The 27,980-nt window shown below is 42.0% G+C and overlaps 1 protein-coding gene and 1 long non-coding RNA gene across 4 annotated transcripts in view; one reads left to right on the top strand and one right to left on the bottom strand.

Moving 5' to 3' along the window:
• LAMA1 (laminin subunit alpha 1) overlaps window positions 1–27,980 on the top strand; it is a 163,067-nt gene that overhangs the window by 132,342 nt on the left and 2,745 nt on the right. For all 3 annotated transcript variants that reach the window (XM_075920947.2, XM_075920946.2, XM_089776301.1), the window contains exons 49-62: window positions 1,543–1,693; window positions 3,559–3,703; window positions 7,218–7,359; window positions 10,073–10,187; window positions 10,400–10,570; window positions 12,298–12,449; window positions 12,977–13,162; window positions 13,682–13,886; window positions 15,368–15,480; window positions 16,379–16,568; window positions 18,182–18,340; window positions 19,047–19,200; window positions 20,891–21,024; window positions 24,332–24,554. In XM_075920947.2, the coding sequence (XP_075777062.2) occupies window positions 1,543–1,693; window positions 3,559–3,703; window positions 7,218–7,359; window positions 10,073–10,187; window positions 10,400–10,570; window positions 12,298–12,449; window positions 12,977–13,162; window positions 13,682–13,886; window positions 15,368–15,480; window positions 16,379–16,568; window positions 18,182–18,340; window positions 19,047–19,200; window positions 20,891–21,024; window positions 24,332–24,554 (2,240 nt within the window). The remainder of the gene's footprint in view (window positions 1–1,542; window positions 1,694–3,558; window positions 3,704–7,217; window positions 7,360–10,072; window positions 10,188–10,399; window positions 10,571–12,297; window positions 12,450–12,976; window positions 13,163–13,681; window positions 13,887–15,367; window positions 15,481–16,378; window positions 16,569–18,181; window positions 18,341–19,046; window positions 19,201–20,890; window positions 21,025–24,331; window positions 24,555–27,980) is intronic.
• On the bottom strand, window positions 1,177–23,484 carry LOC149525300 (uncharacterized). The gene is made up of 2 exons (XR_016348795.1): window positions 21,849–23,484; window positions 1,177–1,691 (listed from the first exon to the last, which is right to left on the bottom strand). It is a non-coding gene; the product is annotated as an uncharacterized LOC149525300 (long non-coding RNA).

Raw genomic sequence — 27,980 nt, 5'->3', positions numbered from 1 at the left:
AATGCTTTTAAGACTAACAGGCTACCATTGACTTTGTCACAATTGCAGCACGCTTCACAGACCTCACAAGGGATACGAGTCCTAAGAAAATCATTTGGTCAGAGGCCTGTAACGGGGCATTTAGGACTGTAAAAGATTTTCTGTGTCAGGAACAGGTACTTTTCTATCCAGACTTTCCCATAAAGTTCACACTAAAAATGGACGCTTCTGGTATAGGACTTGGCGCAGTCCTTTCCTAGGATGTTGAAGGAGAGGTACCCCTAGTCCTCTATAGAAGCAGAAAACTGTTCCCATGGGAGGTGGCACGTTCAGTAATAGAAAAGGAAACCTGAGCTAAGAAATGGGTGGTAGATGCCCTAAGATACTGTTTGTTGGGAAACCGCTTTTCTTTAGTAACAGAACGGGCCTTCACTGGTTGAACATCAGGAAGGGTACCAACCCCAGAATTATGCAGTGGTAACTTTCCTAACAGCTAAGTGGTTTTCAAGTATGGCACCAAACAGAGAAGGCCCACCAAAGCACAGAATTTTTTTCACGAGAGCATGGGGTCCTGGGTGCAAAAGATAAGACCTGGGAAGAGTGTGAAATGGGATGTACAAATTCCATTCTGGTGAACAAGGCATTGAGAAGCACTTTTATGACCTTTGCATTGGCGGGGAATCCAGCAGATGAAAATCTTCAATGTGTCATATAGTCTAAACTCCAAGTCTCTGGATTAAGGATAAAGCCATGAAGCCATTGCAAGCACCAAAAGACTTCCCCATTATTGGGCTTTCTTTTATAAAACCCCAAAAGGGAGGGCTGGAATGTGTGCTCTTGCTAGAGAGGGGGCTGAGCCATAAAAGTAGAGGGAGACCTCACAAGACAAAACTAATGGAAAAGGGGGAACTTTAAGGGAGATATCCTGCCATAACCCTGTCTCACCAGTAGGTGACACTGTTTCACAGGACTGTTTTCTGTTTAAATCTCTAGTTTTACATGTTTTTGTATTTAACAGAGTTGAAATGAAATAGGTCTGGCCACAGCTTTTTGTACAATGTCCCATTTAGAACCAGCAGAGGGTGTTGCAACTTTATGTATAAAATATATTTTAGAAGCACTGCAAGGGAAAAAAAAGGAAACAAGACTATTTGCTGTAAATGCAGCTATGCTAGGAATCTGGGAAAGTGCACAGTATTTTGTAAATTTGAGAATAAAGGTATATGAATGGTATCAATTAATTATTTCCCTCGGGAAATGTGTTTTTTTTATAAAGACTTGCAAAGATGGGTTTTTTTTCTGTCTTGTGTAAATTCTCCCATAAAGCTAAACTAGATACTCAGAGATTCTATAATAAAAGTGGTTCTTGGCTAGAACCCTTTAGTTATTCATGACATGCAAGATTCAAGCCTCCTTCTCAGTCTTCCTTCCTAATTATATTGCCAGTGGCTGCCCCAACTGATTTCACTCTCCGAGGTTGCATATGAAATAACTGTGTTTGGAAAAATGCAAATCTGTCCTCTAGTATTCAGCACTTCAAATATTCCTTTCTTGTTTTTATAGCCCACAGGATGAAGATACTTCTTTCCATTTTGATGGCAGCGGATATTCAGTAGTGGAGAGGGCCCTCCGCTCCACTGTGACTCAGATAATCATGTTTTTCAGCACCTTCTCACCTAATGGGCTCCTGCTGTATCTTGCTTCTAATGGCACTGTAAGAAAATTGTTGAGATTTTAGATTGATTAAAATTGTATTTGATTTTCCCTAACCCTCTGCTTCTCTGTCTTGGAACCAAAATCATCTTCTATTATGACATGGATATCTTATATTATTTTGAACCTTTAGAATCTTTTAGAAGCATTAGAATTAAAATACAAACATTCATCCTGGAGAATTAATCTGTGATGATAATTCAAAAGATGATAAAAAAGGCAGTAATCTGAGGATATAACATGAAGGGGCCCAAAATCAACAAAGGAAATTTATACAGGCAGTCCCCGACTTACGCGGATCCGACTTATGTCGGATCCGCACTTACGAACAGGGCTTTTCTCGCCCCGGAGCTCACGGGCGGCGGGTCGCCACCCGTGTTCTCCGGGGCGAGAAAAACTTCTCCTGGTCTCCCTGGTCTGCTGGGGGGGTCCAGCGGCTTTTCTGGACCCCCCCCCCCCCAGCAGACCACGGGGACAGGAGCAACGCTGCGGAGCACGCCCGCAGAGGGACAGCCCAGGCGCGCTTGAGCTGTCCCCCTGCGGGCACGCTCCGCGGCTTTGCTCTCCGTCTCCCTGGTCTGCAGGGAGACGGGGAGCAAAGCCTGGGAGCACGCCCGCAGCGGGACAGCCTGGGCGCGCTTGAGCTGTCCCCCTGCGGGCGTGCTCCGCGGCTTTGCTCTCCGTCTCCCTGGTCTGCTGGGGGGGGGGGGTGCAGCTAGTGCCCCCCTCCCAGCAGACCAGGTTTTTCTTGCCTACCCCTGGAGTAGAGCAGCTGGGGGCTGCTGGGTTGGTCCCACAGCGCCGCTCCGGACCAACCTGGCAGCACCCCAGCTGCTCTGCCCCAGGCGTCCTGATTCAGCCGCTACTGAAACTGACCAGCAGTGGCTGAATCAGGACGCCTGGGGCAGAGCAGCTGGGGTGCTGCTGGGTTGCTCCAGTAGCGCGGAGGAGCCGCGCTACTGGAGCAACCCAGCAGTACCCCAGTTGCTCTGCCCCAGGCGTCCCCAAGTCAGCCGCTGCTGAAACTGACCAGCGGCTGACTACAGGAAGCCCGAGGCAGAGTTGCTCTGCCCCAGGCTTCCTGGAATTAGCCGCTGATCAGTTTCAGCAGCAGCTGACTTGGGGACGCCTGGGTTTCTAAGTTGAATCTGTATGTAAGTCAGAACTGGCATCCAGATTCAGCCACGGTTGAAACTGATCAGTTTCAGCAGCGGCTGATGCCAGTTCTGACTTACATACAGATTCAACTTAAGAACAAACCTACAGTCCCTATCTTGTACGTAACCCGGGGACTGCCTGTATATAACGTTTATTGTTGAAACCTTTCTGCAAATGGTGGGGTTACCAATCCTGATGGTGGGTCAGAGTGCTCTGCATAGTGATGGGGTAAAAAAAACCCAAAGGAATGTAAATATGGGAATAGCCTTCTAGAGTATTATTATCAGTTATTCTAGTTTTCCATGATAAAAACCACAACATTCTCTGATTAAAAAACCATAAAAATTCACGTTTTTCTGCAATCGAAATGATTTTTTCACTGGGGCTTGGGCTGTCACATGTGGGCCGGGAAAAAAAAAAAAAAAAAAAAAAAACTAAAGATTTGCTGTAAAAAGGCAAAATTATGCATTTTCCCATGGCAAACAGATTTCTAGGATTATTACTAACTTACTGTTATTGTTTTTATTGTTATTAAAATGGTATTAAAATTAGATTTTCAAAACATAGGAAAAATAGGTACCCTGAGTACAAGATATTCTGGATATATTAGTCATTTGCATTTTTACTAAGGATATCCCATCACCTTTGAAATGTTCATTATTGCATATTTATTTTTAATTCAGTGTATCTGTATAATTTTCTCTGCAGAGAGATTTCTTGTCCCTCGAGCTTGTAGATGGCAAAGTTAGACTAACAGTTGATCTTGGTTCAGGACCGCTTACACTTACAACTGAAAGTCGATACAATAATGGAACATGGTACAAAATCTCATTCAGTCGGAACAAGAAGCAAGGTAGGACACAGACTGAAAAGTAAATGTTTGTGATTTTATATCTAAAAGAGTCATCAGGAATGTCACCATTCCATACCAATTTTGTCTGAGTATTTCCAATGCACGTTCATTCTTTGACAGCCATGGAGCTATCTTGTTAAAAGGTATGGTAATGTCAGTTGATTGCATGGCATATGAGCCTTCTGATGCATGAATGAAGCTTGTTGTTGGCTTTATTTCCCCCCCTTTTTATATGTAATGTGAAGGAGGAAGAAAAATGCATTTGAATAGTCTTTACATTACTGAAACACTGTTATATTTTTCATTGACGCTCTCTTTCGAAAAAGCACAGTTTGCATGCAATAGTGCCTTTTTTTGAAAGAGTACTTTAAAAAAAAAGGCATAATATAAAATGAGGTTTACCACTGTCGACAAAACTGCCACTTTCTGTCAACTTACTGTCGACAGAACGCGGTGGTAGTGTAGACGTAGGTATAGTTTTGTCGACAAAAGCCAACTTTTGTCGACAAAACCCTATCGTCTAGACATACCCCAAGGTACCTTCAGCTTATGTGTTTATTCTTTGTCTCTTTCTTAAGCTTCAGGTATATAGCATTAGTTGTGAGGAGTCCCTTCCTGCTCCCTGGCTTAGCCTTTTCAACTTTCTGCTTTCCTTCCTGGCTTGTCCATCTGGTGATCTAACCACTTCACAAACTCATGATCAGCAGGCGTAAGAGCTGTGTCCTACCGTAACAACCTCAGAGTCCAGGATGTTCTAAGTGACCAGACTGCTGGCTTCCTTAGAGCTCAGTTTGAAGCAGTTAACAGCACCCAGTCACAGGTCTGGTCTAAGTTGATATAAGGCAGCAGAAGCTGACCTAACTCTGTGTTTACATTAAAATGCAGCTGCCATGGATGTAAGTTGCCCACTGCATTGACTTAACTTCACTTCTGTGAAAGGCATAGCATGTAGTTAGATACACACAGTGCCAGTGTAGACATTGCATTGCTTGAACTGTTACTGCCTTTCAGTGCAAGTGCTCCTGTCTAGGACATGCGCCACGGAGACAAGGAGTGTGGGCGCCCTTGTTGGACCACAAGGGGAAAATACAGTGCAGGTTCCCTGATAAAAGGAAACCTGAAGAGAGAGACAGAAAGCCTGCACTCTTAAGGGCTAATTACACTGGAAACAAAATTGGCCGACATAACTGCTCCCCAAACTGCAGAATCTGTTTCGAAGAGGACGAGATGCTGCCATGTGTGTTGAGCTCCTGCAGGAGCTAGCTAGGGGGGAATGTATGAACAGGCACAGTGAGATTGTCAGTTGGAGTCACTGGAGTCTCTGAGCAAATAACAATTTAAATGAATCGTGGCATTCTGACTGTCAAATTTGAAGTGCTCTGGAGAAGGAAGAGGCTAAGATTTTATGTGATCTGGCAAATTTCATAGTGCAGGCAAAAAGGATGGACATAGTTTTTGTAGAAAAGACAAACCAGAACCTGATAATTGATATTGCCAAGTCAGCAGCCAGGAACATTTAAAAAAACAAAATAAGAGAAGATGGTGAAATGTGAAGAACCCTTCCATGAAGTGAAACTATTATGGACACTTGAACAAATATGATTCCAATGATTACAGGAATACTTTGAGCAATCCTTAAGGTCACGAATGAGCAATTCAAGAACACATATAGGTAAAAGACATCTTGATCAATGACCTCCAGAAGATACCACTCTTAGGCACTGTGCCCTAGTTTATACTAGGGAGTTATTTCAAAATATCTCCCCTTATTTAGAAATAACAAGCAGAGCATCCACACCCGTTCTTTTGAAATAAGGGGCTGGTTATTTCTAAACAATAACTCCTATGTCCTTGGGGAAATAAGCTTATTTCAAAATAGCTATTTTGGGAATTGTTATTTCAAAATAAATTATTTCGAAATAATTTCCTAGTGTAGACGACATGCCCTGTGAGAATTTTAAGGAAAGCCAAAACAGAACATGTGCATTTGAGCAGTTAAAATGCAGGAATTCTATAGAAGGTTTAACAAAACTCCTGAATGCTCAAACCTATGGAATTGATTTGTGGTCAGGATTTATTGCTGACTCATGGGGATACATTTTAGACAGTAGCTTTCCTATTTTTATGCTTAAAAATCTTGTGTTGTGAAGCTGTGAGAGAGCTGGGGCTTTCTCAGGTCCCCTCTAGACCCCACTTCTGTGCATTTATAATGTCCTTCTCCCTAGTTCATAGAACTGCGGGGTGCTCTTAGTAAAATAAACAGCCAAAAGGAAGGTTGTCTTCCCTCTATTTCTGTTAGAGAAGGAAATCTATTTGAAAACAAAGAAAGGCAAAGGTGGCCCTGCAATCAGTCAGTCTTCCTGGATTCAACCCTTTGGGCTTATCTTGTTAACACATTTTATTGCCTTTTAATGGGGTCAAGTTCTGGCCTCTCTTCACAGGGCATACTGCTTTGTAGTTGGGCTGTGCAGTTCTGGGAGTGGGGAAGCCTGCTGCTGTGTCCTGTTTCTGCTGTAGCACTCTCTGAGGCAAAGCAGCCCTCTGTCTGTTCACTGCCCCTTCCTGTGGGATGGATTTCCCTTTTAAAACTCTACCCACCAGGGGCAGAACAGGCACTGCAGGGCAGAAGAACTTGTTCGTCTCTTCCCCAGACGCGTGAGGGCATGTCTATTCACCGCCGGCTGTTTTGTTTTAAACCCCCATGATGGAGGACTGAGGGATAATGACAATAAGTGTACTTTAGGATTAAGGTTAAGATTTGTTTTCTTAGGTATTTTTAATAAAAGTCAAGGGCCTGGGTCACAGGCAATACACAGGAATTCATAGAAGCCTGTGACCTGTGTGTGATGTCTATTAAAAATGCCTGGGGAGGGGAGGAAGCAGTGGGATCCCACCGGGGGCTGACTGCTGGCCATTACTCCAGTGCAGTTGCTGCTCCACTCTTCGTGGTTGACCTATCCTAGGTTCTGCCTTACCATTGGGACTGCTCTTGACCAAGACACTGCTCTGGTCCCATGGGTTGACCTGTCCCTGGCTATTTCTGCAGTGTTGGCAGCTGCTCTGTCATTGGCTGCTGCTTCATCTCTGGCGTCCCTTGGCCACAGTTTGGGCCACTGCTCAGGTTACAGCTCTGATGGCTCCGGACAGCTGCTCTGGCCCCCGAGGAGCTGGCCCAGTGGCCCAGGGCTGCAGTGGGGGTTAATGACTGGCTGCTGCTTCTGTGGCCCAGAAAAGTCCATGATCACTAGGAGAAAATTGTATCCTTATTTATTATCCCTACATACTTTTCTGTTTTTTTTTCATCCAGATCGGTTTGTTTTAGCTAAAAGAACTGGCTATCTTATTTAAAGTCTTGAGAGTAAAATAGATTCAACTCTGATCATGAAAAAAAAGACTATATGTACACTCATTTCACTTGGAAAATTAATGTACACTTACTACAAAAAGATTCCTACAGCAGAAAATCATATCTTTAGTGTTCTGATCCACTGATCTGTATTTCCTTTCTTTGCAGGAGTTTTGACTGTCATGGATGCTGATAATCTTAATTATAAAGAAACTAAGCAAGGAGAGTCCCCTGGGGTAGCCTCAGACCTAAATCGCTCAGATAAGGACCCTATTTACATTGGTGGACTGCCAAGATCTAGGGCTGTGAGGTACAGTGTTAATGCTTCTTCCTGTCTTTCCCCCCTGCTTACACATTTGTAAGTATTGAGGAGGATCTTCAGCTTCTGAAAATGTATAGTACCACTGAAATAACTAAGGGCACATCTACACAGCAGGGCTAAAGCAGAATTAAGCTATGCAACTTCAGCTACATCAGTTGTGTAGCTTAAGTCAAAATAGCTTAATTTGGCTTTTGGCACTGTCTACACAGCAGGCGGTTGAAGGAAGAACATTCTTCCTTCAGCTTCCTTTACTCCTTGTGAAATGAGGGTTACCATGAGTCGGAGTATGAAATCCTCCAGCTTGACATTATTTCGAAATAAAGGCTTGTAGTGTAGACGCACGTTACATCAGTTATTCTGAAATAATGCTGCAGTGTAGACATTGCCTAAGTTACAACAGTTTGCTGTTTTTAAGTTACAACAGTTTATGCCAGCTTAATTATTCTTACCTGTTTTCATCAGTGGATCTCAAAGCTCTTTGCATCAGGAGTTAAGCAGCATTATCACCATTTTACAGATGAGGAGACTGTAGCAGAGAGGTGCTCAAAGTCACAAGCAGAGCAGGTCTCCTGGGTCCCAGTCCAATGCTCCATCCTCTAGGTCAGTTATGCTCAGTCTGTGGCTTATGAGCTGCCCGTGGCTCTTTGCCATGCAGCAAGTGGCTATTCAGAACTCTCTTGGAAGTGCCACAAAGCTGATTTGCAGGGCTTCTAGAGGGAGGTACGGCCAGATTAATTTAAGAGCTGTAGGGACTGCAGCCAGGGCTCTGGGTAAAGAGGGCCCTCCACAGAAAGATCTCTGGGCCACCAGAAGCCAAAATGTTTTGTGCTGGGTTTATGCACAAGCCAAATAAGCTACATTTTAGGGCCTCAGATTATTAGGGGTAAAAAATTACTGGTTTTTAGTATCCTCACCTTATATGCAGATATAAAACATTATTGTTTCTGTTTTCATTGTCTTTTCTGTTAGAAAATACAAATTTTTTGGTAATGGTACGGGATCTCTTAAACTTGACATAGTTTACGGCCTCAGCATGACTTAATCCAGCTCTGAGCCTGGACTGCACATACTAAAAATCCTGTGTTAATCTGGCTAGCGAGGTATGTGTGTGTGAGAGGAGGCGATTCTGCATGCTGCTGTTCCCACACTCAGTTTGTGAGCTGCCTGCACCAGCAGGTGCTACTCTGCAGCTCCCATTGGCTGGGGATTGTAGCCAATAGAAGCTGCGGGGATGGTGTCTGCAGGCAAGGGCAGTGCACAGAGCCACCTGCACCCTGAGCTGGCTGCTACCAGGATTGGTGGTCGGTTAGAGTATGTAGGGAGCCTGCATCAGCCCTGGGAGCTGCCTGAGGTAAGTGCCCTGCACCCAAATTCTCTGTCGAGCCCTGCCTCCTGCCTACAGCCCACATCCCCACCCAACTTCCTGCTCTGAGCTCCCTCTTGTACTTCAACACCCTTGGCCCTAGCCCAGAGCCACATCCTGCACTTACAACTTCTCATCCTCTGCCCCAGCCCAGAGCCCACGTCCCTAGTCAGAACCCTTACCTCCTCTTGTACCCCGATCCTCTGCCCCAGTCTGGAGCTCTCTCCAGCATTCTGAACCTCTCATGCAATAAATAAGTTAGCTGAATTTAGTTTTATTGAACATTTATTTGAAAAGTTTTGAATATTTTATTATATTTATAGTATTAATATTATTGTGTTTGGTGAGGTGGTACTTAGGGGCACGCAGTAGTCATGAAGTTATGTATATTTTACTGAGGGCCTTCTTTCTTTTTTTAAAATAGTCAAAATAAGTCTGTTTTATTGAAGTGCAAAATAGAATCAAATAGGACCATAGTATAAATGCATGTACATTTTAAGTACACGTCATGGTTTCCAGCTTAGTGTTAATGGAAAAAAAACTTGTTCTTTAGCATATGTTTTTGTAAATGTAAAATGGAATTTATGCAACTCCGTCTCAGTACTTAGACTAGAGGAAGACCAAAAAATAAAATATCCCAGTAGGAGCTATTTGAAAAAGAATAATTTGCGGATCTCTCCAATTTACAGCATATGCTTTTTCAATTATACACCCACACTGGTCAATTCTTCAAGAGGCTTCAATTCACCCTCAATATAATGGCTCTGAAGTATGTATCTGATGATCCCTGCAAATAAGGAAATTAGATTTTTACCTCATATCTGTGCCTGGATAATTACTGCCCACAGCTGAACCCTTAGGAAAGGCACAATGAACCAGTGCAAGTTAGACCAGGTCTTAGATTGTTCTAACTTGCACCATAGAACAATTTATTTTCCTAGCAGCTCTTAATAAGAAGGAAGGGGTGGGATAGGTAAAACAGAGCTGTGGTCATTGCATCTGAGGATGTACCCCAAAGCTTTGGAAATGAATCATACTTTAGTTTTGCAGTGCCTTGCTGTCCATTTCTGTGTTTCAGCTTTTAGTGCTGTCTCCTCTGGATTTGGTAGTTCAGATAAGATTTAATATATGTTATGCAGCTACATTTTGACTCAATTTTATTCCCATTAAAAATGAGAAAACTAATCCTGACTTCGAAGAGCAGGACCAGGCTTTTAAATCAATTACTCCTTTTTCTGATGAGTAGTGTAACTTTATATTTTCCCCCAATAAATTCCAATTTACATTATTAAACCAATGTTTTGTTTTTACCATGGAAACTATTTTTCCTCCTTTCAGGAAAGGACTTAACAGCAGAACATATGTTGGATGCATTAAGAACCTGGAAATATCCCGTTCCACCTTTGACTTGCTAAAAAACTCATATGGTGTCAGAAAAGGCTGTGTCCTGGAGGTAGGAAACTCTGGCATCTCTGATGGGTTGTTATAATCTGATTATTACTGTATATTAAACAATGAATCAGCATTTGTGGTGCAATGTAGAAAGTAGAAGTGTATTGGTTTGTTGATAAATTATCAGTTAGTCCACTAATGATAATGTTCTTTCTCACTGGACATGTCATAGGGGATAAAAGCTATTGATTATTTTTCTCCTTTTCAAAATAGCCAATCCGTAGTGTTAACATCTTGAATGATGGCTACATTGAGTTGCTACCTAAGTCCCTGTCTCCAGAATCAGAACTGATGGTAACTTTTGCTACTAAGAACAGTAGTGGCATTATCTTGGCTGGTCTCAGCAAAGGAATGGAGAAGCGAAGACGCAGACAAGCACATTTGGTTAGTACTGACTGCTTTAAACTGTAAATACTTTTTTATAACTTTGCTTTTAGATCATCTGTTTAGTTTAAGAATGTAAACTGGATAGCAGTGGTAGAAAAAAAATCCATTTGGGAATAAGTAGGGTGTTTTTTTCAAGCAAATGAAATCAATTCATTCAGAATGTAAACTTTCATTACACATTAAAAAAATATATCTAGCCCTTATGGGTGCATAGAAAGTCTTCCAATGCAGTGTTGTGTTCCTAAATCTGCAGACAGACAACTCTAGTACTTCTGTTGCTGCTCATGGTTTTGCAGAATTGTGGCAGAATGAAAACTGACTAGATTATTGTTGATTGTGCTGCTGCTATGTGGTTAGGTTGAAATTGAAAAGAATCAGGCCAGTTTCACTGTGGTACTACTGAGAAAAGCTATGAGCAGCCACAGAGGCAGAGGCCACAGAGGAAGACCTAAACACAGAGATTTCTTAGGAAATAGAGTAGCAAAGACACCCCAGAAATCTGTTCATTGCCATAGTCAGAAGGCTGGTAAAAGGATAGGATAATAAAGACTCATTCAACTTACAACATTTAAGATGCTCTGGAATGAAAGGGAAAACAGAGAGAGACAATGATGTGTTTTTTTCCCTACAACCAGGGGGTAGCTGTTGGATTCAAATATATTGTCTCAGAGGGGTAACCATGTTAGTCTGTAATTGAAAAAACTCAAAAAACAACGAATGGTCCTGCTGCAACTTAGGGTATGTCTACACTACCCCGCTAGTTCGAACTAGCGGGGTAATGTAGGCATACCGCACTTGCAAATGAAGCCCGGGATTTGAATTTCCCGGGCTTCATTTGCATAAGCCGGGCGCCGCCATTTTTAAATCCCGGCTGGTTCAAACCCCGTGCCGCGCGGCTACACGCGGCACGAACTAGGCAGTTCGAACTAGGCTTCCTAGTTCGCTTTCTAGTTCGAACTACCTAGTTCGTGCCGCGTGTAGCCGCGCGGCACGGGGTTTGAACCAGCTGGGATTTAAAAATGGCGGCGCCCGGCTTATGCAAATGAAGCCCGGGAAATTCAAATCCCGGGCTTCATTTGCAAGTGCGGTATGCCTACATTACCCCGCTAGTTCGAACTAGGAGGGTAGTGTAGACATACCCTTAGAGACTAAGAAAACATGTAGATGGTATCATGAGATTTCGTGGGCACAACCCACTTCTTCTGATGAATGGAGTAAGGAATCCAGGGTACAAATAAATAGCAGAGAAAGAGAGGGGATGGGGAGGGAAAGAGAAGGGAAAAAATGCCCATTAGAGTGTCTGTGCTAGTTCTTTAAATTGCTTTGTAATAGGTCACCTAACCATTAATGATAATAAAACGATTGAGCTTTTACCCTGGACTGGGGGACATCCAGATTTCATGTCTCTTAAATTAAAATGCTTAGTTTTCTGTCCTGTTATCTGTTCTCATTCATTGTCACAGTGTTGCAGTGTTTGACTTGCAAACAGTGCAGGGGGCCATTTGTGCATTTTGGTATTTTATTTTTGAACTACTTCAATTGAAATTTAAAAAAAACCAAATAAATAAAAATAGATGATGAATATTTTCTTTTGGTTGTGGAGTTCATTAAAGTTTGCCTATAATACCTAAATCTGGGGGTAGATTTGATCAAATCACCCTTTTAAGTATTATTTATAGGGTATGAAAGAAAACGCAGTTTCATTAAAAATATTTTCTCCACAGCCCTTCTTTTCCATCATGCTGATTGATGGTCATCTTGTAGTGCATATTAATGCTGGAGACAGAGCAAGTACTAGAAAAATCATCCTCCAACCCGCTAATGGAACATACAGTGATGGGCAGGAACATTCTGTCATCCTGATCCGGAATAAGAGGTACATATGACTGTGAACAGTATCACTTGTTTAATTACTGTATGTCATCCTTGGTTCACTATGTTCCCTTAAGAAATTACTTTGCTAGCTCATTTCAGTGGAATAATCAGGGTTGTGTGTTTCTGTTGTTAATGGAGGAGTCTTGATTTATATGGTAATTGCATACAGCCACAGATTAAGTTGTGCATGAAAGCTTCCTTGAACACTTTAGACAGCCTGGGCCACCTGAGGAAAATGTACTAAACATTTCTAGAAAAAGTAACATTTAATTGGCCATTTATGTATTTGACTAAGAAACATAAATGCCCAATTTATTCCTGTAACAGGATTAGTTATTGAATTTATAAATGCAAAGATACTGAACAAATTCATCTGAGTATATCTTTCTTGAAAGACCCTCCTTAGTTTTAAATGATATTAGTTTTTAGGTGGACTGTAAAAATGACTGAATCTGTTTCTTTGCACATGACATTCCTCAAGTTGAAATGAAGTTACTTGTGGAATAATTTTACGCTTCACCATTTCAGGATGATAACAGTGCAAGTGGATGAAAGTAATCCTGCAGAAACGAGACTTGGCTTGTCGGCAGAAATGAGCCCCATGAATATTTCCAACTTCTATGCTGGTGGGATTCCAGCAGGAGAGGGCATTTCTGGGTTCAAGATGACAGGATCGTTTTACGGCTGCATTAGCAATTTGATCTTTAATATGCAGTAAGTCAGAGCATATGGCAGCACTTTTTTGAGAGTGGCACTGCAGTCCTATGTATATAAAATATAAACTCTCGCTTTTGACTACAAGATTTCCAGGGCAAGGACCATATCTAATTATTTTTCTGTACTGTAAGCAAGCTGCCAGCTCTCTGTAATGAACAGTAAAATGAAAAAGAGATTAGTACCAAACTTACATCAGTGAGTATTGCTGGACACATTTTCAGATAATGTCAGCCCCAAAAGTGCCTTTAATGTGTACGGACACATTGCACAAAACACCTAGTTAGGTTCTCAGTGATCTGATTTGCATGCATAAATAAGTTAATTGTCCAAGAAAACTGTTGTATAAATATTGTTGTGTAGAATTAGAGGATTTTAATGATTTAATGGGTTTCTCCTACTGTACTTAACCCTTTTGAAACATTTTTCACTAATGTGCAAGTCTTCACCCATTGACAAGTCAGTGAATTCTGGAAAAGTACCTTCATCTACTTAGAGTCCTCTCATTTGCAAACCCAGGCTTTTGGATTTCACCACTGCGGTGAGGTACAAGCATGTGGATATGGACAGCTGCTTGCTTTCAGAGAAGCGTAAACCTGTCATACAGGCAGAAGATATTGAAATTCAACCTGAACTGCAGGCTTTGCCAATTCCTCTGCAACCTCTTACAGATATTAAGAAAGTACATACTACAAACTTAATGCATGCTGCCCCTGTCAGCAAAGTGAGTATTGAATGAGTAAGGTCTCCTCTAAGCAGTGTTTTACTTAACCCCAAATACAGAACCATACACTTTATTTCCCTTCTGTGTCATGGCAAGACAGATGAACACAGAAGGGGATTGAAAAGGGGGTTGAAAAGATGACTTGTAAGGAAAAAGAGCAATAGCATACAGTAGCCATCTGGTCTTATACCTGGAAGGCCATGAGCATGAGGACAAGAAAGGTAATTATGTGTGCCATTCATCAGCCACCCATAACACTTGCAACTGAGGAACTCTGCATAAAAAAGGCAGACAGAGCTCTCAAGGCAGGTGAAGTTAGAGAATAGTTGCAATTCTTGGCATGAGCTCTTGCCAAAGTGACTCTATGCTGAGATTTGCAATGCCAGTGAAAGTTGATTGGATCAGGGTTATGTCACCACGGAAAGCACAGTGATCCTGTGAATGCCGGTGCTACTCTCTGCTATGCTTTCATTGCCAAGGAGCAAGCCAAGACCACTGTGGAGGCACAGGATCACAGTTTTTATCTGTGAGTCTTGGTTCTATATGTAGTTCACACATAACTTGTGTGTGCTACATTCCCAAGAATACGATGCAGCATTACTTTAGTCTCTTTGGAGCTGTATATCTTTATGACTGTGTGTTTCCTGAGTGTCTGGTAATTATTTTTCGGGTGGAATGGCATAGATTTATGATTTTATACCACATGCCTATAATAAGAAATGATGAGCTGAGACCTGTAGTATAATTTTGTTTCGTACTCTGAGTCAGAGCTATTGATGCTCTGAATATCTTTATTTAGATATAGATGAGACTATTTCCACTAAAAATAGCTAAGGAATTTCACATCAAAATTCTTTTCTGACCTCTCTGTGACACAGGCTGAGAGACTAATGAATAAGTAAAATGGAAGTAAATTAATGAATCAAAAGCTATAACACCTATCCAGCAGAGACTTGTTAATGCTGTGAAGTGTAGTTTAGTCATTATAAGTAAAGGTTGAACCTCTCTAGTCTGGCACCCTCAGGATCTGACCGGTGCTGAACCAGAGAATTTCACAAACTATGGGAGGTCAGCATTTCCAACTCTTCCACTTCTTTTGGGGGCAATTAGGAGACATTTAGGTGTAAATTAGAGCTAAATAACAGCACAGAACACTGAGAGCCAGGAATGCTGGCTGTACACAAACTTTATGGGACCACAGTAAACTTGGCCACACCCATGCTAAGGGGACATAAGGCTAACTAAAATCATGCCAGGCCACGGATGTTGCCGGACTAAAGAGGTTCAGCCTGTAATTTTCTTTGTGCCTGACAAATGCCCCAGTAATGTGAGATTACAGAACAGTTCACATTTTTTCAATGTGTCTGTTGCACAGGGAGCAAACACCACAGCGATGTCACCGTAAAAGAGTATTACTTAAGCAACACAATATTTTAATTCCTCTTGTGGACTATTCTCTAATAAAGCTTTTTCATTAACAGGCACAGTGTGCACAGGATTCAATGCCAGATCATGTTCCTGGTGCCCACCAGTTTGGCCTTGCTAAAGGCAGCCACATGGTACTGCTTTTTAATCAGTCTACCATCAGGAGGAAGTAGGTATATCTTGAATGAAACATGACACGTTATCTTGCATTTAGCTTCATAGAAAAGAACAATTTCTATGAAGGATGGTGTAGGAAGGTCTTTCCCCAAACCCAGCATCAGACCTTGCCTCTGCCTCAGTTTCTTTACTCTGCCATTATGTACTAACGCACCAAACTTGGTGGACTGTAACCACACTTCTCTCCCGGGATCTTCTTTATTAACATAAATTAATAGTTCAACTCAAAATCAGAGTCTCCCAGACTAGCTCTTAAGGCTAGCAGTCCTTTGGCCCCCTGGGCATCTAAATCCCCCAAGGGGATTTCCCTTCCCAGATAGCTCCAACCAGGCCCCATTCCAGAAACGTCTTCCCCATTTCCCTCTGGATCTCCTGCAAGAGCCCACTTCTGGTCTCATTCACTACTTAGGCTACCTGCCTGGAAGCTAAAGAGAGTCCTGACCAGTTATTTCTCTGGTGGGCTGGTTTGCCACCCTGCTCTTATATACACTTCCCAGATATCTATCTTTTGGGGTAAGAAGCATCTCCCTGCTCTTGAACTTTCAGGCTTCTTTATATATCCCAAAAGGCCTGGCTATGAGTCACTGGCATCTACTAAATTAGACCAGGGCTTGTTTCTGTCACCTGGAAAGGTGGGCTGAGACTCTCACAGAGTGCAGCAGAATCTAGCCTCTTTAAAGAGTCCACTCACCTGGTGACAAGCTGTTGGTATGTTTCTGAGACATGATATTGCTTTTTATTATGCAAACTCCATTTGTCAGACTTTCAGACATATATGGTAGGTTATAAATTGCTTTTGTTCTTTTTAAACCAATAACGTTTAGTCTCAGGGCAGGTTTTCTGTCACTACAGAGCAAGGATTTGAACATTATTCTATTTTTATTGTCTAGACTTTCTGTCCAGCTGAAGCTGAGAACATATGCCATTAGTGGCCTGATTTACTACCTGGCTCATCAGAACCAGATTGATTATGCAGCCCTTCAGCTTCATGGAGGACAACTCTATTTCTCATTTGACCTTGGAAAAGGAAAGGCAGTAGCCTTTCACCCTGCTGCTATCAGTGATGGCAAATGGCACACGGTGGGTACCCCAGAGACTTGAACTCACTAGGGATGTTAAATATCAGTTAATTGAATAGCCGATTAACCTCATGAATTCTTACTGGTTACTCGACTATTCTATAATCCCTGGGGTTGAGGCTGGCAGCCAGCGCACTCCTGAAGGTGCCAGTAGTGTGCATGATTTGGAGGCGAACATTGTAGGTGCTTCAGCAGGTAGGCTTTATGGTGCTAGTCAGTGTTCCCTGTAAGCTGTGTGCTTGTGTGGCTGCTCAAGAGAGATTCTTAATGTTGCCCAGTTGATTAACAGAGCGCCCACAGTTAGGTTTACGTTTTTCCTTGTGGTACACATTCAAACATGCCTTGGTGTACATAACAAAACTAATTCCACACAAGGAGGGAAAGATCCACACATGGATGGAAAACATTTGAGGGAACATTGGTGCTAGCCCTTGTGAACCCCAGTAATCACCCAGAAATATCATATATATAGTAGCCCAATGTCTGAGTCTGTAACCCTGAAATGCTGGCTGTTCCCTCTGGGCGGCACTGTTGCCTGAAATGCTGGCTGTTCCCTCTGGGCGGCGCTGTTGCTGAAATGCTGGCTGTTCCCTCTGGGCGGCGCTGTTGCTGAAATGCTGGCTGTTCCCTCTGGGCGGCCTATGCTGCATGGGGAGTGCGGGGCCCAAACGGCCGCTTGCTCTGCTTGCTCCCTCATGGCGGCCCAGATGAGCGTTGCAGAAGTCAGCCGAGTGCCACGGCGGGAGGGGAAGGGGAGATGGGGCAGTGACATGTGGCATGACAGCAGCTCCAGGCCCCGCCCCCTGGCTGTGAACGTCACCGCTCCGCCCCCCTTCGCCTCCCGCAGTGGTGCTCGGCTGACTTCTGCGCCACTCAGCCAGGCCGCCGCGTGGGAGCAAGTGGCGGAAGTGACCGTTTGGACTCCATCAGAGGGCAGGGGTTGGCATGATGTAGAGAAAGCATGTTTGTTGGCCACAGATGTATAAGAAGAGCAACAAACAACATAAGCTACCACACAGATAAAGCAAAGATGAGCTTCAGCCGGAGACACTACAGACGAGCTCTAGTGTGTGTTGAGGGCAGAATATTCCAGAATTATGGTCCCTGTCAGCAGTTCTGAAGCTACCCTAAATATACCTAAATAGTCTTTAATTCTTTTATTTATTGCATTTAAAACTAATAGTAACACCTTGAACTGCTCCCACAGGACAATAGGCAAACAGTGCTGGCTATGGAGTGTTTGAGTGTCAGTGCTTTGGAATGAAAGCCCTTGAGCAGCAATGCTCTTGAATTCTGAAACAACCTCAACTTGTGGATGACGTCCAAGAGTAACACCAAATGCAGTGTGCTAATGCAATCTAGCCTCTAAGACCGTGGTATCCAACCAGTTCTAAAGCAGTAGCCGCTCTAGTGACTACTGCTATAGCAAACTAGTCACTCTCAACCGGCCCAATAGCCACATTGTTCAAGCCAACTAGCCACACTCAACCAGCCAAATAGCCACATGTGGCTAGTGTGTTGGACACGATGGCTCTAAGGTCATCTTCAGAAGTGGCTCTTTGCCCACTCTTCTTGTGGGCAGCAATTTGGTTCAAACTTTGCTATTTCTTCTAGGTAAAGACGGAGTATGTGAAACGAAAAGGCATAATCACTGTGGATGGGCAGGAATCTTCAGAAATTAATGCTCTGGGCGACGGTAACACGTTGGACGTGGAGGGGAAGCTTTATCTGGGAGGGCTTCCTTTAGATTATACAGCTAGAAACATTGGAAATGTAAGATTGCTTTTGAAAATACCTTACTTAAAAAGGTTTGAGAGAGAACCCAGATGGTTCACAGCATAAGCTAAGCCTCAACTCTCTGTCTGGGGCTAGGAAGCATAGTGTTCCAGTACAGGTTTCTTTCACCTTTCTCTATAGTATCTGATACTGGTCACTAACACAGGCTGCTGAACTAGATGGTCTGTTATGGGTATCAGTTCTGCCTCCCTGTTCATTGTAACTCTTAACTCTTCCATAATTGGACACACCATCTGTGTTAGCTTGTAATACGTTAACCCTTTGAAGCTATAGTTTTATCAGAACAAAAATGAAGGTTAGAAATATTAGTACTGTTCATAATAACGTACTGAAACAAATTCAGAGCACTTTTGATTGATGGGCTTGTTCTCTGTTCCCAATAATGGCAATGGCAAACCTCATGTATTTGTATCAGAGCAAGAGCACACCCTTCAGGCATTTGTCTCTGACTATTAGCAATTCTATGCGGAGATTGTTTTCTATTTTGATACACTCCGTTTATTTTTAATGCTGCAAGGCATCATGTACACTTGTGGCACTGCATAAATAATTATGTTGGTGCTTTAAATATTTGAATGTTCTCTTCAAGGATTCCTTAATTTGCAGTAATGTCAGGCATTGCTGTGAGAGCTCAGCCTGCAGTTTGCCTTATGTTTTAACTGTCATATCTCACTATGCTTAGGTCACTCACAGCACCCCTGCATGCATTGGCAGTGTGATGATTAACAACAAGCAAGTCGATAAAGAGAGCCCCGTCTCCATTCTTTCTGTGACTAAATGCTATGCAGCAGCACAGGAAGGCACTTTCTTTGATGGAAGTGGGTTTGCTGCCCTTGGTAAGTGGCATTAATGGAATCGATAACTTATTGAAGTAGTGCTAATGAAAACATATTAATTTGATGTCTAGCTGAAGTGAACATAATTAAATGACACTTTCTTCAACTATTGTATCTTCTGGGTATGTATTTCCAACTGAGCCTTCCTCCTTTATGTCCAAAGCTGCCCCCTGACCACGTGCCAATGACCTGGTAGTCTGTAAAGGAGTTTCTGACAAGTAAAAGACCTAACTTTTCTTCAGCTGAGAAAAGAAACTGTTACATGTACATGTGTGTGTATAAGTAAAAGAGTTTAAGACAGTGTAATTTAAAGGCTGAGGAATCAGAAGGTGTAGGAAAGTGAAGTTGAAGAAGGGTGGGGCTCATTTTACACTTTTTCCATGGGTGCTGGAATTACAGATGTGGTGGGTGCTGCTGAACCCTCTGGTTTGAAGTGGTTTCCATTATGTACAGGGGTTATAATTTGGTTCAATAGCTCTTAGTATCCCTCCTATACAGATTGTTCCAGCACCTCTGACTTTTTCTGTTTCCTCAACATATTGAACTATACCAACGTAAACTCCCTAGATCTACTTAAACCCAGTGTACTGATGTAAAAGTCTAATGGAGTTGAAAGGAAACAACTACATGTAAAGGAGTTTAATTCTCACTGCTTTACACATCTGAATTTGGATTATAGTTTACAAATAACTTTCTAGAAATTGATAAAAAATGGTGTCCAGTCAGGGTAATTGACATACTTTATGCCAACTGATTATCATATGGACTATTGACTACTTGTCTCAGTTCAAGGCAACAACACTTGTATTCCCCTCCATGCTCCAGCAATGGCACCCACTCTTAGGTACATCTACCTTACACTCTTCTGGTAGCATTGTGCAGAGTGTTTACACTGAACAGCAGGGAAGATAGTGAGACATGGTTTAGGTGAGTAAAGACATGCTGGAGCCCTAGGGGTGTGACCCTGGGGGTGTATACCCTGTACAGCTCTCAATATATCCACATAGTGCCTTTCCGTGTCCACAGTGCTATTTTTAGCAGTATGGTGTGCTGTGGTGCCCCTTTCCTCACTGCAGGGGAAAGTTCAGGCAGTAGGGAAAGGCTTCCTGCTGCTGGAGCTTTTACCCGCTGCGTCCCAGATGCCAGTCTTTTATAAACTGCTTAATTGCTCACAGTGACATGTTACTACACGGTTGTCTCTAAGCAAATACATAAGATAAAGGCTTTACAGAAAAAAGAATATTGAAAACAATAAACAACCTACACACATGCTACTCAGTTTACCAGGGATTACTCCCACCACCTCCACAAGGGTTCTGACCAGTGTCAACCCTTTGAACCGTTCCCTGAGGATTGCCGCCCTCACCTTGGACAGAGGGTTCTGTCTTGTCGCCTAGCATCAATTTAAAAAGAGGCTTTTATCTGTTGGCCTTCTGGAGAACCTACTTTGTGCTAGCATAGGCAAGCCTGCCACAGGAGTTGGCACCTCTCCGGAGGTGTTTCAACCTGAGAGAATTTGCTTACTGTTCATAGTTCTAGACGGGCTATGACTACTGTCTCTCATGGATTTTATACCATCCTTGGCTCACAATGATACATAAACTCAAATACTGTAAAAAGATATTGCAGAAAACTGCCAGATCTGCTACATTCTTAATCTTCTACTTTATGCTTGTCATTTGTTTTTCAGTCAAAGAAGGTTATAAAGTCCGATCAGATGTGAACATTACGCTTGAGTTCCGCACCATTGCTATGAATGGAGTGCTTCTTGGAATCAGTAGTGCTAAAGTAGATGCCGTTGGACTGGAGATTGTGAATGGCAAGGTGGGTTGCCTAGTTAGGGGTATGCTCAGTAAGGGTATGTCTACACAGCAAAGTTATTTTGAAATAACAGCCGTTATTTCGAAATAACTTTCCTAGCGTCTACACAAGCCAACTGCTATTTCGAAATTAATTCAAAATAGCGGAGGGCTTATTTTGAAATTGGTAAACCTCATTCCATGAGGAGTAGCGCCAATTTTGAAATTGCTATTTCGAAATAAGCGCTGTGTAGACACTTACTTCGAATTAGGGGGCCTCCAGCTCTTCCCAGGGTGCCCTGCTGGCTGCCCTGGCTACAAGTTAACTTCTGACCTGATGCCCTGCCGGTACCAGTTCCGGCTGGCCTTAAATGTGATTCAGCGTCCAATCAGTGTGGACGCTCTATTTTGAAATAGCAAAAAGCTATTTCGAAATGCATTTTGTGTGTAGATGCATTATTTCGAAATAACTATTTTGAAATTAGATATTTCGAAATAACGCTGTAGTGTGGACATACCCTAAGGGGGGAGTTGGAGGAATAGTTTTCCAAAGCTTGTTAATGTGATTAAAAAACAAAGATGTTGCCATGATTCATAAATAAGACACATCTGAGCAAACTTACGGCCACAAGGAAACTAGGCATACATCATGATGTTCACCACAATATGAAGCAGCACAGGGACTTCTCCAATAATTATGAACAATAGCACTTATGTCCACTTGAAGAATTAGTGCGTTCTTTACTAGTTGTACTAGATACTACACCTTGTCTGCTGTTTGCTAGACCAGGAAAATACCTTTAATATAATTTAGTACCTTTTTAAATTAAATTTTAAACTTGCCCTTACCCAAATATGCTCTTGCAGAAATCATTTAGCCGCTGTGTCTTGGCAAGAATTTTGTTAGCATAGGTGAAAGTTCTATGGTTTTTCTGAGATGAGAAATTATCTAGAAATAGAATGAGTCACCATTCAGTAGTCAATCATTTTCTTTTAACATGAGGCTGAAAAGCTTTGATGAAAGTATATGTAAGAATGTTAGCTTAAGTTTTCCTGTTTCTTTTGCTAGAATTCTTAGTTATTTATAAATTGATTTATAAATCCATCCATTTAATGTTACTTAGGAAAAGAAAATAATGTAAGATTTAGTTTCTTCTTTTAGCTATAGTTAAAGAAGAAATGTAAATCTGTAAAACAGGATTAATATCAACAGATGAGGCTTTTAAAATGAATTAAAACAAATTCTGTGATTACTTTTCAAATATAAATGATATTTTGAGTTATTTATTTTGGGATACAATTAATAAGACTAAAAGCTAACAATATTATTAAAAAAAATCAGCATGAAGGGAAACATAAAACAGCTCAGAATAACAGAACCCAAAGAAAATACAATTGCAGTTTGAACCAAACTACCTCATAAGCACTATGGAAAAATATTCCTTGTAAATTACAATATAGTTATTTTTTTTTTTATGGAGGTGGTTGATTTTATGCCTTTATCTGAGACTTGGGTGGGTGGGTACAACTATTTCCCCCAATGCATACACTCACGCTGAAGGTTTCATGTCCCAACTATTCTCTCTTCAGTTGGATTGGAATGGACACTACATCTTTGGACACATTAGTGGACAGAAAAGTAGTTGCATTACCAAAGTATCATTAGGGTTTTGAGAGAGTCCCAAATCTATAGGGACACTGCAGTGAAGAACCAGAGGATATGCATATAAAACATCTCTTTATTTAAATAGATTAAAAAGAGAAAAAATTATGCAGCTACAAAAACGAGCTACTTTTAAAGGAGTTATGTGTTAATTCGCACCATGAATAAATTAGTCTAAGATCACTGCAAGAACCAGGCTTGTGCTGCCTCCATATTAATTCCAAAAATGCCAAGGCCCTCTTGAGAGAGACCCTATGGCTGTTCAGCTAACACACTGCGAACCAGACAATTTAAAATCTTCATTTAAGGAAAAAGAACCAACTCACATATAATACAATTGACTAGGGCAGTGGTTCCAAACCTTTTTTATACCATGGACTGTCAAACTCACTCACAACCTTTTGGTGCACTGGCAATGTTTTATTTCCATATTTGCATACGTTTTATTTCCATACTTCCAAATAATGAATATGCAAATATATTGCTGCCTGGGTTACAGCTTCTCTAAGTCTGCTGTGCCAGGCTTCATGTGGCACTCCCGCTGCGCAGCGAACTGTTCTTCCTTGTCCAGGAGGAGACCCCACCCCTGTCTGGTGTTGGTTGGCTGAGAGGCAGAGCAGGACGCATCTCTCCCAACAGCTGCGGCGGGAGGGAAGGCACTGGGCAGTGTACCTTAGCCCCAGACTTAGAGCCACTGCAGCGTGGCAGCCAGTGGTTTGTGGCCCAGCACCAGTCTGCGGACTGGCGGTTGGGAACCACTGGACTAGGGAACTCATCACGCTATTACAATAGAAAAATAATTCCTTATCCAACTCTTTAATTTACCCATTTGCAGACAATGCCCCTGATACATTTTCTTATCTTAATAATGCACATTTCCTAGAGTTTGTGTCTGAAGTCAGAGTTCCTACTCTTTTGCTTTATAAAAAATGCCCAGCTGCTAGCCATGCCTCCATTGTAGGGAGCTCCATTTTGGCTCTGGGTAATTAACTGCGTTCCTGATCTCTCTGGCCATTATGATCCGAATATATACACAGAAAGCTCTTTTAATGATCAGTACATAGTTCCCCGCTCCTTCTGTACAAAATAAATAAGTAAATAAATAATAAATTGCTGTAAAATGTTTTCCCCAATTTGCACTTGTTTTGGGGTAATATATACATGTCTGAGGATCAACGCAAAAAAGGTATCTCTTAGTCTGCTTAAAAAAAAAAAGAAATAGAAACACACACTTTCATACATAGGTGTCCATATGTTCACACCCATATTGGCTCTGATCTAGTGATATCCCATCCTATAAGTGCTGCCTTATTTGAAGCAGTTACTGGACTAGACATGATAGTTTTAGTAGTTGAAATTAAATTAGGGGTAATGTCTATTAAGTTAGTGGAATCACACTGGTGTAGAAGAACCAGGCCCCATGTTTATAGCAAATATTTATTTTCCAAATAAAGAATACCTAGCTTGTGGAATGTATCAGGTTTAGAAAATACTTTAATAGATGGTGTTTAAATCCTTATTAAATTGATCACTGTGCTTTAGTTAATTGCCAATTGTTTATTTAAGAAAAAAGAATTTTTGCAGCAGCATGAATGTGCTTTTATCCAAGCAAATTGATCTACATGGTCTTGCCCTCTGTGTTGTTATTGGCATCCGGTTATTTGTATAGGTTTTGTTCCATGTCAACAATGGAGCTGGCAGAATAACAGCCGCATATGAACCAAGAAGGGAAAATAGCTTATGTGATGGAAAGTGGCACAAGCTTCAAGCAAACAAAAGCAAGCATCGCATTGCGCTGATGATTGATGGGAATTTGGTTCAGGCTGATAATCCCTACATCCAGTCAACATCTGCAGATACAAACAATCCCATTTATGTTGGAGGCTATCCCGGTATGTACAGTAGTATTTCTCTCTCGCTACATTGCCAACTAGACATTTCACAAAGTCTGTAAACCGTAATAGTTCAGTGATTGTAATGTGAGATCACAGCTATGCTAAAACCTATTAACATTTTTGGGAACTTTGTTGGGGATGGGCTAACTCCATTCATGAAAAATTGATTCTGGTAGAAATTCTTTTGATGTGGCTCTGTTGAATTAGGATCAATTGAACTTGGCACAAGAAGGTGTAAATTTGCACTTCCCTGCCAAGTCTCATGCCTAACACTGGAGGAGAAATGCGGCCTTTGAAATACTTTCCTCCCATTGGGGTTTCCATGGAATGGGGTCACTCTTCAATCTGAGGTGACACAGGATCCTCACTTGTGGAGCATTTTGTGAGGATTTATTATATGAATGGGCACATTAAGGCATCTCTTCCCCCCCATCTGTGTAGGTATTTATACCACATTCACCCTCACTGAGGTCATGCCCATTATATGGCTATCATGATGCATTATGAGGCTGTGCTTGTCCTCTGAGATTCCTCCTGCTCTGCAGTGGAAGGGAGGTTGCCAACTACTCTTTGGATGCCTACAACTGTTGTTTATCCCTCTTCCTTACTAAGAGAGAGATTGTCTGATGCTAAGCTGAGTGGCAGCTCCCTGTCTTCCCATTTGTTAAGCTCCACAAACAAATTTCTCAGGAGTCTGCCAGCCCTTCTTTGCTTTGCAGGTAAAGCTTGGTACACTCCTGAACCCAAGTTCCCTTGAGGAATGCTCCTCCATGGTATCTAACACCCATCACTGTATATGCACAGTAATTACCAATTCTGCAGTCTCCAAAGAGACTGTGTACACGCCAAGTTACCTACCAGCAGCCACACATTGCTTAATGAGATTTATTTAGGATAAAACCAAGTGAAGTTTATTGACTAAGATAGTGATTTAAGTGGATTGGAGGAAGGTGGCTTGGTCAGTCAGCAGACCTAAGTGTCTGGGACTCCACCCTCAGTCTTTCATTTACGTATATCTCAATCCCTCTGAATAAGGTACCTGCTGGACCAGCTTCTTTGGTGGTAACTCCTCTCCCTGACCTTCTTAAGATCACGAATTGGAACTTCGGCCTGGGCTGAACCCAGACTTTCCTGCTCCACCAGGTCCTGGCCTGGGCCCTGAAAGTGCAATAGGATAGGATGGCATGGATTCAGCCTGCCCCCTACTGACAATCTCCTGGTCCACGTCCTACCACAGCCTGTGTCTCTGAGAAGTAGCCACAGCTGAGTTAACGTCCTTGTCTCAAATCTCTATAAGCACTGGGCTGTTGCCTGCAATCCTCTGGTTTTACTTCACCCTGGAGTAATGTGAAGATGATTGGCACTGGAATGGTGACTCTCTTCAATAGCAGTTTCTTCTGCTGCTGTTGTAGAGCGGCGCCTCTCCAGGAAATCATTTAACTTTTTCTATGTTTTTTTTCTCCCACCAATGAGGCTTCCTTTATACTAGTCTTTTCCTCAAGAGCATGCTAGGCAGTGGCTTCCCCTGGCTCAACACAGCTCTAGCCCTTCCCCTGTCTTGGCCTTCAAGTGGGGTTTTAAAAGACCATCCCAATGCTACTGAGCAAAGATCATGGACACAGATATGCTTACAAATAAAATAAAGGTATAACAGGTTTCTAACACTGAGCAAACCTAAGCAGGCTAAAAGTTTTGTCTGAGTTAAGTTTCTCATCTAAAGCAACCTCTCAGCATTGCTCTGCTTCTTCTTTAGTCCAGGATCCTGCTTTAATGGATACAAAAGGTGCTGTCCTGTTTACTCCCTCAGGGTATGTCTACACTACCCTCCTAATTCGAACTAGGAGGGTAATGTAGGCATACTGCACTTGCAAATGAAGCCCGGGATTTGAATTTCCCGGGCTTCATTTGCATGAAGCCGGCCGACACCATTTTTAAATGCCGGCAGTTCGAACCCCGTGCCGCGCTAATGAAGTGGGGGAGATTTATGCTAATGAAGTGGGGGAGATTTAAATCCCCGCTTCATTAGCAATTGCGATATGTCTAATTTGCATCCCTTTTACGAAAAAGGGATGCAATCTAGACGTAGCCCTGAGGTGTATGCTTTGAAGGGTATCCCCAGATAAAGTTTTCCTCTCCACTACTTGTCTCCTATTGTCGTGACACCATGCTGCCTTTCTCCTCCTCCAATTAATTTGCCTTTTTCTGTTGACTCAGTATGGAAGTATAACTTCCATTTTCTTTGGCTTTGGCTTATGCTGCTCCATTTACAGCTGAACCGTAGGCAGACAGGTAAATCAACATTCTTTTGCCTGAGACCAACTTGTTTACCAACTCTGACTGTTTACTTGGTTTAAACATATTTTTAGTACACACAAACAGCTTCTTGCATTAGACCCACACATAAATGATGACCAGTATGACACAAACTTTTATTTGATACCATACATGACGTTCTTGAAAGATGAATAGTGTGACAGCAATGTGCTAGGCATAGTGAGTTAGGCATTGCTCTTACAGGACAGTGACTCCTTTACAACTAGTGCTGAGTGGGTCATACTTGAGTCTGTAGGCCAAGTTAGACAGTAAGGCTATGTCTAGACTGGCACGATTTTCCGCAAATGCTTTTAACAGAAAAGTTTTTCCGTTAAAAGCATTTGCAGAAAAGAGCGTCTAGATTGGCACAGACGCTTTTCCGCAAAAGCACTTTTTGTGGAAAAGCGTCCTTGCCAATCTAGATCGGTTTTGCGCAAGAAAGTCCCGCTCGCCATTTTCGCCATTGGGGCTTTTTTGCTCAAAACAGTTTTCAGCTGTCTACACTGGCCCTTTTACACAAAAGCATTTGCGCAAGAGGGCTTTTGCCCGAACGGAAGCAGCATAGTATTTGCTCAAGAACACTGACAATCTTACATGAGATCGTCAGTGTTCTTGTGGAAATTCAAGCAGCCATTGTAGACAGCTGGCAAGTTTTTCCGCAAAAGCAACTGCTTTTGCGGAAAAACTTGCCAGTCTAGACGCAGCTTAGGTGTAAATTTATCTCTAGGTCCCATTTACTCCGCATTTTACTTTTTTAAGTATAAATATTTGTTGTCATGAAAGTATTATAATGCCAGGAAAAATAGAGCTTAGTGCTTTTAAGATCAAACTGTCTAGCAGACCATAAGTTGGGTTAGGCCACATTTTGTATTGAAGGATTCCATTAAAAAGACTGAGTCTGTAGCTTCAGAAAATTAGCCACTTTGCACACAGAGTAAATATTTATTTTCAGCTTTTTTAATAACGCCTGTTGAATCTGAATAGATGTCAGCTGATGATGAAATATTAAATACAGTGTGAAATGCCCACATAAAGTCATCTCTGAAATGGCTGTTATTATTAGGACAGATAGGCTTATTTGGTATGTAGCACTTAGGTTGGTGAAATCTA

Source organism: Pelodiscus sinensis, chromosome 2 (assembly GCF_052426305.1).
Source record: "Pelodiscus sinensis isolate ZL-2025 chromosome 2, ASM5242630v1, whole genome shotgun sequence".
Classification (NCBI taxonomy): domain Eukaryota; kingdom Metazoa; phylum Chordata; order Testudines; family Trionychidae; genus Pelodiscus; species Pelodiscus sinensis.
This window is presented reverse-complemented; position numbering and strand designations above follow the sequence as displayed.